The following is a 16,238-nucleotide window of genomic DNA, read 5'->3' on the forward strand; positions in this document are numbered from 1 at the left end:
TCACCAACACGCTCACTCCACTCACCAACACGCTCACCCCGCTCACCCCGCTCACCACAACCTCTCACCAACACGCTCACCCCACTCACCCCACTCACCAACACGCTCACCCCGCTCACCCCGCTCACCAACACGCTCACCCCGCTCACCCCGCTCACCAACACGCTCACCCCGCTCACCCCGCTCACCAACACGCTCACCCCGCTCACCAACACGCTCACCCCACTCACCAACACGCTCACCCCGCTCACCAACACGCTCACCCCGCTCACCCCCGCTCACCACAACCGCTCACCAACACACTCACCCCACTCACCAACACGCTCACCCCACTCACCAACACGCTCACCCCGCTCACCCCGCTCACCAACACACTCACCCCACTCACCAACACGCTCACCCCACTCACCAACACGCTCACCCCGCTCACCCCGCTCACCACAACCGCTCACCAACACGCTCACCCCGCTCACCAACACGCTCACCCCGCTCACCCCGCTCACCACAACCGCTCACCAACACGCTCACCCCACTCACCAACACACTCACCCCACTCACCAACACGCTCACCCCGCTCACCAACACGCTCACCCCCACTCACCAACACGCTCACCCCACTCACCAACACGCTCACCCCGCTCACCAACACACTCACCCCGCTCACCAACACGCTCACCCCGCTCACCAACACGCTCACCCCGCTCACCCCGCTCACCACAACCGCTCACCAACACGCTCACCCCACTCACCAACACACTCACCCCACTCACCAACACGCTCACCCCCGCTCACCAACACGCTCACCCCACTCACCAACACGCTCACCCCCACTCACCAACACGCTCACCCCGCTCACCAACACGCTCACCCCACTCACCAACACGCTCACCCCACTCACCAACACGCTCACCCCACTCACCAACACGCTCACCCCACTCACCAACACACTCACCCCACTCACCAACACGCTCACCCCACTCACCAACACGCTCACCCCACTCACCAACACACTCACCCCACTCACCAACACGCTCACCCCACTCACCCCACTCACCAACACGCTCACCCCACTCACCAACACACTCACCCCACTCACCCCACTCACCAACACGCTCACCCCACTCACCAACACGCTCACCCCGCTCACCAACACGCTCACCCCACTCACCAACACACTCACCCCACTCACCCCACTCACCAACACGCTCACCCCACTCACCAACACGCTCACCCCGCTCACCAACACACTCACCCCACTCACCAACACGCTCACCAACACGCTCACCCCACTCACCAACACACTCACCCCACTCACCCCACTCACCAACACGCTCACCCCGCTCACCAACACGCTCACCCCACTCACCAACACGCTCACCCCGCTCACCAACACACTCACCCCACTCACCAACACGCTCACCAACACGCTCACCCCACTCACCAACACACTCACCCCACTCACCCCACTCACCAACACACTCACCCCACTCACCAACACACTCACCCCACTCACCCCACTCACCAACACGCTCACCCCGCTCACCAACACACTCACCCCACTCACCAACACGCTCACCCCACTCACCCCACTCACCAACACGCTCACCCCGCTCACCAACACACTCACCCCACTCACCCCACTCACCAACACACTCACCCCGCTCACCAACACACTCACCCCACTCACCAACACACTCACCCCACTCACCCCACTCACCAACACGCTCACCCCGCTCACCAACACACTCACCCCACTCACCCCACTCACCAACACGCTCACCCCACTCACCAACACGCTCACCCCGCTCACCAACACACTCACCCCACTCACCCCACTCACCAACACGCTCACCCCACTCACCCCACTCACCAACACACTCACCCCACTCACCCCACTCACCAACACACTCACCCCACTCACCCCACTCACCAACACGCTCACCCCACTCACCCCACTCACCAACACACTCACCCCACTCACCCCACTCACCAACACGCTCACCCCACTCACCCCGCTCACCAACACACTCACCCCGCTCACCAACACACTCACCCCGCTCACCAACACGCTCACCCCACTCACCCCGCTCACCAACACACTCACCCCACTCACCCCACTCACCAACACGCTCACCCCACTCACCAACACGCTCACCCCACTCACCAACACGCTCACCCCGCTCACCAACACGCTCACCCCACTCACCAACACGCTCACCCCACTCACCAACACACTCACCCCACTCACCCCACTCACCAACACGCTCACCCCACTCACCCCGCTCACCAACACACTCACCCCGCTCACCAACACACTCACCCCGCTCACCAACACGCTCACCCCACTCACCCCGCTCACCAACACACTCACCCCACTCACCCCACTCACCAACACGCTCACCCCACTCACCAACACGCTCACCCCACTCACCCCACTCACCAACACACTCACCCCACTCACCCCACTCACCAACACGCTCACCCCACTCACCAACACACTCACCCCACTCACCCCACTCACCAACACACTCACCCCACTCACCCCACTCACCAACACGCTCACCCCACTCACCCCACTCACCAACACACTCACCCCACTCACCCCGCTCACCAACACACTCACCCCACTCACCCCACTCACCAACACGCTCACCCCGCTCACCAACACGCTCACCCCACTCACCCCGCTCACCAACACACTCACCCCACTCACCCCACTCACCAACACGCTCACCCCGCTCACCCCACTCACCCCACTCACCAACACACTCACCCCACTCACCCCACTCACCAACACACTCACCCCACTCACCCCACTCACCAACACGCTCACCCCACTCACCCCACTCACCAACACACTCACCCCACTCACCCCACTCACCAACACGCTCACCCCACTCACCCCACTCACCAACACACTCACCCCACTCACCCCGCTCACCAACACGCTCACCCCACTCACCCCACTCACCAACACGCTCACCCCGCTCACCAACACACTCACCCCACTCACCAACACGCTCACCAACACACTCACCCCACTCACCCCACTCACCAACACGCTCACCCCGCTCACCAACACGCTCACCCCACTCACCCCACTCACCAACACACTCACCCCGCTCACCAACACACTCACCCCGCTCACCAACACACTCACCCCACTCACCCCGCTCACCAACACACTCACCCCACTCACCCCACTCACCAACACGCTCACCCCGCTCACCAACACGCTCACCCCACTCACCCCGCTCACCAACACACTCACCCCGCTCACCAACACACTCACCCCGCTCACCAACACGCTCACCCCACTCACCCCGCTCACCAACACACTCACCCCGCTCACCAACACGCTCACCCCACTCACCCCGCTCACCAACACGCTCACCCCGCTCACCAACACACTCACCCCACTCACCCCACTCACCAACACGCTCACCCCACTCACCAACACGCTCACCCCACTCACCAACACGCTCACCCCACTCACCCCACTCACCCCGCTCACCAACACGCTCACCCCACTCACCAACACGCTCACCCCGCTCACCAACACGCTCACCCCACTCACCCCACTCACCCCACTCACCAACACACTCACCCCGCTCACCAACACGCTCACCCCACTCACCAACACGCTCACCCCACTCACCCCACTCACCCCACTCACCAACACACTCACCCCGCTCACCCCACTCACCCCGCTCACCAACACACTCACCCCGCTCACCAACACACTCACCCCGCTCACCAACACACTCACCCCGCTCACCAACACGCTCACCCCGCTCACCAACACACTCACCCCGCTCACCCCACTCACCCCGCTCACCAACACACTCACCCCACTCACCAACACGCTCACCCCGCTCACCCCACTCACCAACACGCTCACCCCACTCACCAACACGCTCACCCCACTCACCAACACACTCACCCCACTCACCAACACGCTCACCACACTCACCAACACGCTCACCCCGCTCACCAACACACTCACCCCGCTCACCCCACTCACCAACACGCTCACCCCACTCACCAACACGCTCACCCCACTCACCCCACTCACCAACACGCTCACCCCACTCACCAACACGCTCACCCCACTCACCAACACGCTCACCCCACTCACCCCACTCACCAACACGCTCACCCCACTCACCAACACGCTCACCCCACTCACCAACACGCTCACCCCACTCACCAACACGCTCACCCCACTCACCAACACGCTCACCCCGCTCACCCCGCTCACCAACACACTCACCCCACTCACCAACACGCTCACCCCACTCACCAACACGCTCACCCCACTCACCAACACGCTCACCCCGCTCACCCCGCTCACCAACACACTCACCCCACTCACCAACACGCTCACCCCGCTCACCCCACTCACCAACACGCTCACCCCACTCACCAACACGCTCACCCCGCTCACCCCGCTCACCAACACACTCACCCCACTCACCAACACGCTCACCCCACTCACCAACACGCTCACCCCGCTCACCCCACTCACCAACACGCTCACCCCACTCACCAACACGCTCACCCCGCTCACCCCACTCACCAACACGCTCACCCCACTCACCAACACGCTCACCCCGCTCACCCCGCTCACCAACACGCTCACCCCACTCACCAACACGCTCACCCCACTCACCCCACTCACCAACACGCTCACCCCACTCACCAACACGCTCACCCCGCTCACCCCGCTCACCCCGCTCACCAACACGCTCACCCCACTCACCAACACGCTCACCCCACTCACCAACACGCTCACCCCACTCACCAACACGCTCACCCCACTCACCAACACACTCACCCCACTCACCAACACGCTCACCCCGCTCACCCCGCTCACCCCGCTCACCAACACGCTCACCCCACTCACCAACACGCTCACCCCACTCACCAACACGCTCACCCCACTCACCAACACGCTCACCCCACTCACCAACACGCTCACCCCGCTCACCCCGCTCACCCCGCTCACCAACACGCTCACCCCACTCACCAACACGCTCACCCCACTCACCAACACGCTCACCCCACTCACCAACACGCTCACCCCACTCACCAACACGCTCACCCCGCTCACCCCGCTCACCAACACACTCACCCCACTCACCAACACGCTCACCCCACTCACCAACACGCTCACCCCGCTCACCCCGCTCACCCCGCTCACCAACACGCTCACCCCACTCACCAACACGCTCACCCCGCTCACCCCGCTCACCAACACGCTCACCCCGCTCACCAACACACTCACCCCACTCACCAACACGCTCACCCCACTCACCAACACGCTCACCCCGCTCACCCCGCTCACCCCGCTCACCAACACGCTCACCCCACTCACCAACACACTCACCCCACTCACCAACACGCTCACCCCACTCACCAACACGCTCACCCCACTCACCAACACGCTCACCCCGCTCACCCCGCTCACCCCGCTCACCAACACGCTCACCCCACTCACCAACACGCTCACCCCACTCACCAACACGCTCACCCCGCTCACCCCGCTCACCAACACACTCACCCCACTCACCAACACGCTCACCCCGCTCACCCCGCTCACCCCACTCACCAACACGCTCACCCCACTCACCAACACACTCACCCCACTCACCAACACGCTCACCCCGCTCACCCCGCTCACCCCACTCACCAACACGCTCACCCCGCTCACCCCGCTCACCAACACGCTCACCCCGCTCACCAACACGCTCACCCCACTCACCAACACGCTCACCCCACTCACCCCGCTCACCAACACACTCACCCCGCTCACCAACACGCTCACCCCACTCACCAACACGCTCACCCCACTCACCAACACGCTCACCCCACTCACCCCGCTCACCAACACGCTCACCCCGCTCACCAACACACTCACCCCACTCACCAACACGCTCACCCCACTCACCAACACGCTCACCCCACTCACCAACACGCTCACCCCACTCACCAACACGCTCACCCCACTCACCAACACGCTCACCCCACTCACCAACACGCTCACCCCACTCACCAACACGCTCACCCCACTCACCAACACGCTCACCCCACTCACCAACACGCTCACCCCACTCACCCCGCTCACCAACACGCTCACCCCGCTCACCAACACGCTCACCCCACTCACCAACACGCTCACCCCACTCACCAACACGCTCACCCCACTCACCAACACGCTCACCCCACTCACCAACACGCTCACCCCGCTCACCAACACGCTCACCCCACTCACCAACACGCTCACCCCACTCACCAACACGCTCACCCCACTCACCAACACGCTCACCCCACTCACCAACACGCTCACCCCACTCACCAACACGCTCACCCCACTCACCAACACGCTCACCCCACTCACCAACACGCTCACCCCACTCACCAACACGCTCACCCCGCTCACCAACACGCTCACCCCGCTCACCAACACACTCACCCCACTCACCAACACGCTCACCCCGCTCACCAACACGCTCACCCCGCTCACCAACACACTCACCCCGCTCACCAACACACTCACCCCACTCACCCCACTCACCAACACACTCACCCCACTCACCCCGCTCACCAACACACTCACCCCGCTCACCAACACACTCACCCCACTCACCCCGCTCACCAACACACTCACCCCACTCACCAACACACTCACCCCACTCACCAACACACTCACCCCACTCACCCCGCTCACCAACACACTCACCCCACTCACCAACACACTCACCCCGCTCACCAACACACTCACCCCGCTCACCCCGCTCACCAACACACTCACCCCGCTCACCAACACACTCACCCCACTCACCCCGCTCACCAACACACTCACCCCACTCACCAACACGCTCACCCCGCTCACCAACACACTCACCCCACTCACCAACACACTCACCCCACTCACCAACACACTCACCCCGCTCACCAACACACTCACCCCACTCACCCCGCTCACCAACACACTCACCCCGCTCACCAACACGCTCACCCCGCTCACCAACACACTCACCCCGCTCACCAACACACTCACCCCGCTCACCCCGCTCACCAACACACTCACCCCGCTCACCCCGCTCACCAACACGCTCACCCCGCTCACCAACACACTCACCCCGCTCACCCCGCTCACCAACACACTCACCCCACTCACCAACACACTCACCCCGCTCACCCCGCTCACCAACACACTCACCCCGCTCACCAACACACTCACCCCACTCACCCCGCTCACCAACACACTCACCCCACTCACCAACACGCTCACCCCGCTCACCAACACACTCACCCCACTCACCAACACACTCACCCCACTCACCAACACACTCACCCCGCTCACCAACACACTCACCCCACTCACCCCGCTCACCAACACACTCACCCCGCTCACCCCGCTCACCAACACACTCACCCCACTCACCAACACACTCACCCCGCTCACCAACACACTCACCCCACTCACCCCGCTCACCAACACACTCACCCCACTCACCCCGCTCACCAACACGCTCACCCCGCTCACCCCGCTCACCAACACACTCACCCCGCTCACCCCGCTCACCAACACACTCACCCCGCTCACCCCGCTCACCAACACGCTCACCCCGCTCACCAACACACTCACCCCGCTCACCCCGCTCACCAACACACTCACCCCGCTCACCCCGCTCACCAACACGCTCACCCCGCTCACCAACACACTCACCCCGCTCACCCCGCTCACCAACACACTCACCCCGCTCACCAACACACTCACCCCGCTCACCCCGCTCACCAACACGCTCACCCCGCTCACCAACACACTCACCCCGCTCACCCCGCTCACCAACACACTCACCCCACTCACCAACACACTCACCCCGCTCACCAACACGCTCACCCCGCTCACCAACACACTCACCCCGCTCACCAACACACTCACCCCGCTCACCCCGCTCACCAACACACTCACCCCGCTCACCCCACTCACCAACACGCTCACCCCGCTCACCAACACGCTCACCCCACTCACCCCGCTCACCAACACGCTCACCCCGCTCACCAACACGCTCACCCCGCTCACCAACACGCTCACCCCGCTCACCAACACACTCACCCCGCTCACCAACACGCTCACCCCACTCACCAACACGCTCACCCCACTCACCAACACGCTCACCACACTCACCAACACGCTCACCCCGCTCACCAACACGCTCACCCCGCTCACCAACACACTCACCCCGCTCACCAACACGCTCACCCCGCTCACCAACACGCTCACCCCACTCACCAACACGCTCACCCCGCTCACCAACACGCTCACCCCACTCACCAACACACTCACCCCGCTCACCAACACGCTCACCCCGCTCACCAACACGCTCACCCCACTCACCAACACACTCACCCCACTCACCAACACGCTCACCCCACTCACCAACACACTCACCCCGCTCACCAACACACTCACCCCACTCACCAACACACTCACCCCACTCACCAACACGCTCACCCCACTCACCAACACACTCACCCCGCTCACCAACACACTCACCCCACTCACCAACACGCTCACCCCACTCACCAACACACTCACCCCGCTCACCAACACACTCACCCCACTCACCAACACGCTCACCCCACTCACCCCACTCACCCCACTCACCTTCCCTCACCAGCACAGGCTCCGATCCGCACAGAGACCCATAGACTCACCACACAGACTCACCACACACACAGACACACAGACTCACCACACACACAGACACACACTCACCACACACACACACAGAGACACAGACTCACCACACAGACACACAGACACACACACTCACCACACCCACACAGAGACACAGACTCACCACACACACAGACACACAGACTCACCACACACACACAGACTCACCACACACAGACACACACACTCACCACACACACACAGACTCACCACACACAGAGACACAGACTCACCACACACACACAGACTCACCACACACACACAGAGACACAGACTCACCACACACACACACAGACACACACACTCACCACACACACACAGAGACACAGACTCACCACACACACACACAGACTCACCACACACACACAGAGACACAGACTCACCACACAGACTCACCACACACACAGACACACACTCACCACACACACACACAGACACACACACTCACCACACACACACAGAGACACAGACTCACCACACAGACTCACCACACACACAGACACACAGACTCACCACACACACACAGAGACACAGACTCACCACACAGACTCACCACACACACAGACACACAGACTCACCACACACACACAGAGACACAGACTCACCACACAGACTCACCACACACACAGACACACACTCACCACACACACACACAGAGACACAGACTCACCACACAGACACACAGACACACACACTCACCACACACACACAGAGACACAGACTCACCACACAGACTCACCACACACACAGACACACAGACTCACCACACACACACAGAGACACAGACTCACCACACAGACACACACACTCACCACACACACACACAGAGACACAGACTCACCACACAGACACACAGACACACACACTCACCACACACACACAGAGACACAGACTCACCACACAGACACACACACTCACCACACCCACACAGACTCACCACACACAGAGACACAGACTCACCACACACACACTCGCCACACACACAGAGACACAGACTCACCACACAGACACACCACACACACACACACAGACACAGACTCACCACACAGACACACAGACTCACCACACACACAGACACACAGACTCACCACACACACAGACACACAGACTCACCACACACACACACTCACCACACACACACAGACTCACCACACACAGAGACAGACTCACCACACACAGAGACACAGACTCACCACACAGACACACAGACACACACACTCACCACACACACACAGAGACACATACTCACCACACAGACACACAGACTCACCACACACACACAGACACACACACTCACCACACACACACACAGAGACACAGACTCACCACACACACACAGACTCACCACACACACAGACACACAGACTCACCACACACACACCACACACACACACAGAGACACAGACTCACCACACACACACAGACTCACCACACACACAGACACACAGACTCACCACACACACACCACACACACACACTCACCACACACACAGAGACACAGACTCACCACACACACACAGACACACACACTCACCACACACACACAGAGACACATACTCACCACACAGACACACAGACTCACCACACACACACACCACACACACACACAGAGACACAGACTCACCACACACACACAGACTCACCACACACACAGACACACAGACTCACCACACACACACCACACACACACACAGAGACACAGACTCACCACACACACACAGACTCACCACACACACAGACACACAGACTCACCACACACACACCACACACACACACTCACCACACACACAGAGACACAGACTCACCACACACACAGACTCACCACACACACCACACAGACACACTCCACACACACACACAGAGACACAGACTCACCACACACACACAGACACACACACTCACCACACACACACAGAGACACATACTCACCACACAGACACACAGACTCACCACACACACACAGACACACACACTCACCACACACACAGAGACACAGACTCACCACACACACACACCACACACACACACAGAGACACAGACTCACCACACACACACAGACTCACCACACACACAGACACACAGACTCACCACACACACACCACACACACACACAGAGACACAGACTCACCACACACACACAGACTCACCACACACACAGACACACAGACTCACCACACACACACCACACACACACACTCACCACACACACAGAGACACAGACTCACCACACACACAGACTCACCACACACACCACACAGACACACTCCACACACACACACAGAGACACAGACTCACCACACAGACACACCACACACACAGACTCACCACACAGACACACCACACACACAGACTCACCACACACACCACACACACAGACTCACCACACACACAGAGACACAGACTCACCACACAGACACACCACACACACAGACTCGCCACACCCACACAGAGACACAGACTCACCACACAGACACACCACACACACAGACTCACCACACACACCACACACACAGACTCACCACACAGACTCACCACACAGACACACAGACTCACCACACAGACTCACCACACACACACACACCACACACACACACACTCACCACACACACACTCACCACACACACACCACACACACCACACACACTCACCACACACACACCACACACACCACACACACACACTCACCACACACACACAGAGACGCACAAACAGCCCAAGTCCCATGAGGCCTGCAGACCGTCGCCTCTGTTTTTATAACCCTCGCGACGATGGCAGCGGCGATGACGATGATGATGACGATGACGATGATGGTGATGACGATGACGATGATGATGGCGATGACGATGATGATGACGATGACGATGATGGTGGTGGTGGTGGTGGTGCTGTGTGTGTCTCACAATAAACTTTTAGTGATTGCCGTGTCAGCAGCGGTGTTACGCGTCGTGGTGGTGCTCGGTTGTGGTTGTGGTAGTTGTTGATGGTTGTGGTAGTGGTTGTTGATGGTTGTGATGGTGATAGATGTAGTGCTGGTGATTGTGATGATGGTGATTGGTGGTGGTGTTGATGGTGAATGTGATGCTCGTGATGGTGTTGATGGTGAATGTGATGGATGTAGTGGTGGTAGTGTTGACGGCGGTGATTGTGATAGTGTTGATGGTGAATGTGATGGATGTAGTGGTGGTAGTGTTGATGGTGGTGATGGTGAATGTGATGGATGTAGTGGTGGTAGTGTTGATGGTGGTGATTGTGATGGTGTTGATGGTGAATGTGATGGATGTAGTGGTGGTAGTGTTGATGGTGGTGATTGTGATGGTGTTGATGGTGAATGTGATGGATGTAGTGGTGGTAGTGTTGATGGTGGTGATTGTGATGGTGTTGATGGTGAATGTGATGGATGTAGTGGTGGTAGTGTTGACGGCGGTGATTGTGATGGTGTTGATGGTCAATGTGATGGATGTAGTGGTGGTAGTGTTGATGGTGGTGATTGTGATGGTGTTGATGGTGAATGTGATGGATGTAGTGGTGGTAGTGTTGACGGCGGTGATTGTGATGGTGTTGATGGTGAATGTGATGGATGTAGTGGTGGTAGTCTTGATGGTGGTGATTGTGATGGTGTTGATGGTGAATGTGATGGATGTAGTGGTGGTAGTGTTGATGGTGGTGATGGTGAATGTGATGGATGTAGTGGTGGTAGTGTTGATGGTGGTGATTGTGATGGTGTTGATGGTCAATGTGATGGATGTAGTGTTGATGGCGGTGATTGTGATGGTGTTGATGGTCAATGTGATGGATGTAGTGGTGGTAGTGTTGATGGTGGTGATTGTGATGGTGTTGATGGTGAATGTGATGGATGTAGTGGTGGTAGTGTTGACGGCGGTGATTGTGATGGTGTTGATGGTCAATGTGATGGATGTAGTGGTGGTAGTGTTGACGGCGGTGATTGTGATGGTGTTGATGGTCAATGTGATGGATGTAGTGGTGGTAGTGTTGATGGTGGTGATTGTGATGGTGTTGATGGTGAATGTGATGGATGTAGTGGTGGTAGTGTTGATGGTGGTGATTGTGATGGTGGTGATGGTGAATGTGATGGATGTAGTGGTGGTAGTGTTGATGGTGGTAATTGTGATGGTGTTGATGGTGAATGTGATGGATGTAGTGTTGACGGCGGTGATTGTGATGGTGTTGATGGTGAATGTGATGGATGTAGTGGTGGTAGTGTTGATGGTGGTGATTGTGATGGTGTTGATGGTGAATGTGATGGATGTAGTGGTGGTAGTGTTGATGGTGGTGATTGTGATGGTGTTGATGGTGAATGTGATGGATGTAGTGGTGGTAGTGTTGATGGTGGTGATTGTGATGGTGTTGATGGTGAATGTGATGGATGTAGTGGTGGTAGTGTTGATGGTGGTGATTGTGATGGTGTTGATGGTGAATGTGATGGATGTAGTGGTGGTAGTGTTGACGGCGGTGATTGTGATGGTGTTGATGGTGAATGTGATGGATGTAGTGGTGGTAGTGTTGACGGCGGTGATTGTGATGGTGTTGATGGTGAATGTGATGGATGTAGTGGTGGTAGTGTTGATGGTGGTGATTGTGATGGTGTTGATGGTGAATGTGATGGATGTAGTGGTGGTAGTGGTGATTGTGATGGTGTTGATGGTCAATGTGATGGATGTAGTGTTGATGGTGGTGATTGTGATGGTGTTGATGGTGAATGTGATGAATGTAGTGGTGGTGATTGTGATGGTGTTGATGGTGAATGTGATGGATGTAGTGGTGGTAGTGTTGATGGTGGTGATTGTGATGGTGTTGATGGTGAATGTGATGGATGTAGTGGTGGTAGTCTTGATGGTGGTGATTGTGATGGTGTTGATGGTGAATGTGATGGATGTAGTGGTGGTAGTGTTGACGGCGGTGATTGTGATGGTGTTGATGGTGAATGTGATGGATGTAGTGGTGGTAGTGTTGACGGCGGTGATTGTGATAGTGTTGATGGTGAATGTGATGGATGTAGTGGTGGTAGTGTTGACGGCGGTGATTGTGATAGTGTTGATGGTGAATGTGATGGATGTAGTGGTGGTAGTGTTGATGGTGGTGATTGTGATGGTGTTGATGGTGAATGTGATGAATGTAGTGGTGGTGATTGTGATGGTGTTGATGGTGAATGTGATGGATGTAGTGGTGGTAGTGTTGATGGTGGTGATTGTGATGGTGGTGATGGTGAATGTGATGGATGTAGTGGTGGTAGTCTTGATGGTGGTGATTGTGATGGTGTTGATGGTGAATGTGATGGATGTAGTGGTGGTAGTGTTGACGGCGGTGATTGTGATGGTGTTGATGGTGAATGTGATGGATGTAGTGGTGGTAGTGTTGATGGTGGTGATTGTGATGGTGTTGATGGTGAATGTGATGGATGTAGTGGTGGTAGTGTTGACGGCGGTGATTGTGATGGTGTTGATGGTGAATGTGATGGATGTAGTGGTGGTAGTGTTGATGGTGGTGATTGTGATGGTGTTGATGGTGAATGTGATGGATGTAGTGTTGACGGCGGTGATTGTGATGGTGTTGATGGTGAATGTGATGGATGTAGTGGTGGTAGTGTTGATGGTGGTGATTGTGATGGTGTTGATGGTGAATGTGATGGATGTAGTGGTGGTAGTGTTGATGGTGGTGATTGTGATGGTGTTGATGGTGAATGTGATGGATGTAGTGGTGGTAGTGTTGATGGTGGTGATTGTGATGGTGTTGATGGTGAATGTGATGGATGTAGTGGTGGTAGTGTTGATGGTGGTGATTGTGATGGTGTTGATGGTGAATGTGATGGATGTAGTGGTGGTAGTGTTGACGGCGGTGATTGTGATGGTGTTGATGGTGAATGTGATGGATGTAGTGGTGGTAGTGTTGACGGCGGTGATTGTGATGGTGTTGATGGTGAATGTGATGGATGTAGTGGTGGTAGTGTTGATGGTGGTGATTGTGATGGTGTTGATGGTGAATGTGATGGATGTAGTGGTGGTAGTGGTGATTGTGATGGTGTTGATGGTCAATGTGATGGATGTAGTGTTGATGGTGGTGATTGTGATGGTGTTGATGGTGAATGTGATGAATGTAGTGGTGGTGATTGTGATGGTGTTGATGGTGAATGTGATGATGTAGTGTTGATGGTGGTGATTGTGATGGTGTTGATGGTGAATGTGATGGATGTAGTGGTGGTAGTGTTGATGGTGGTGATTGTGATGGTGTTGATGGTGAATGTGATGGATGTAGTGGTGGTAGTGTTGATGGTGGTGATTGTGATGGTGTTGATGGTGAATGTGATGGATGTAGTGGTGGTAGTGTTGATGGTGGTGATTGTGATGGTGTTGATGGTGAATGTGATGGATGTAGTGGTGGTAGTGTTGACGGCGGTGATTGTGATGGTGTTGATGGTGAATGTGATGGATGTAGTGGTGGTAGTGTTGACGGCGGTGATTGTGATGGTGTTGATGGTGAATGTGATGGATGTAGTGGTGGTAGTGTTGATGGTGGTGATTGTGATGGTGTTGATGGTGAATGTGATGGATGTAGTGGTGGTAGTGTTGACGGCGGTGATTGTGATGGTGTTGATGGTGAATGTGATGGATGTAGTGGTGGTAGTGTTGACAGCGGTGATTGTGATGGTGTTGATGGTCAATGTGATGGATGTAGTGGTGGTAGTGTTGATGGCGGTGATTGTGATGGTGTTGATGGTGAATGTGATGGATGTAGTGGTGGTAGTGTTGACGGCGGTGATTGTGATGGTGTTGATGGTCAATGTGATGGATGTAGTGGTGGTAGTGTTGACGGCGGTGATTGTGATGGTGTTGATGGTGAATGTGATGGATGTAGTGGTGGTAGTGTTGACGGCGGTGATTGTGATGGTGTTGATGGTGAATGTGATGGATGTAGTGGTGGTAGTGTTGACGGCGGTGATTGTGATGGTGTTGATGGTGAATGTGATGGATGTAGTGGTGGTAGTGTTGATGGTGGTGATTGTGATGGTGTTGATGGTGAATGTGATGGATGTAGTGGTGGTAGTGTTGATGGTGGTGATTGTGATGGTGTTGATGGTGAATGTGATGGATGTAGTGGTGGTAGTGTTGACGGCGGTGATTGTGATGGTGTTGATGGTGAATGTGATGGATGTAGTGGTGGTAGTGTTGACGGCGGTGATTGTGATGGTGTTGATGGTGAATGTGATGGATGTAGTGGTGGTAGTGTTGATGGCGGTGATTGTGATGGTGTTGATGGTCGATGTGGTGGGTGTAGTGTTGACGGGAAAGACATTGGTGATGGTGGCAACCATCCACCCACACCACCACCTCACCCACTCACCAACTCACTCACCAACTCACCCAGCCCACTCACCAACCAACCCACCAACCCACCCACCACCACCCACCCACCAGCCCCCCTCCCCACCAAACAACCCACCCACCTACCAGCCCACCAACCCACCCACCAATCC

General features: G+C 56.7%; 1 protein-coding gene across 1 annotated transcript; it reads left to right on the top strand.

The window, feature by feature from the left end:
* Positions 1-1,086: 1,086 nt before the first annotated feature.
* LOC144953255 (uncharacterized) lies at positions 1,087-11,676 on the top strand (the record flags this gene model as incomplete). The annotated part of the gene is made up of 4 exons (XM_078883827.1): positions 1,087-2,302; positions 3,302-5,553; positions 8,722-10,859; positions 10,969-11,676. Coding segments are annotated over 4 exons (6,144 nt in total), but the record flags the coding sequence as incomplete, so codon positions are not given.
* Between the last annotated feature and the right edge of the window lie 4,562 nt (positions 11,677-16,238).

This window comes from Lampetra fluviatilis, chromosome 73 (genome assembly GCF_964198595.1).
Source record: "Lampetra fluviatilis chromosome 73, kcLamFluv1.1, whole genome shotgun sequence".
NCBI lineage: Eukaryota > Metazoa > Chordata > Hyperoartia > Petromyzontiformes > Petromyzontidae > Lampetra > Lampetra fluviatilis.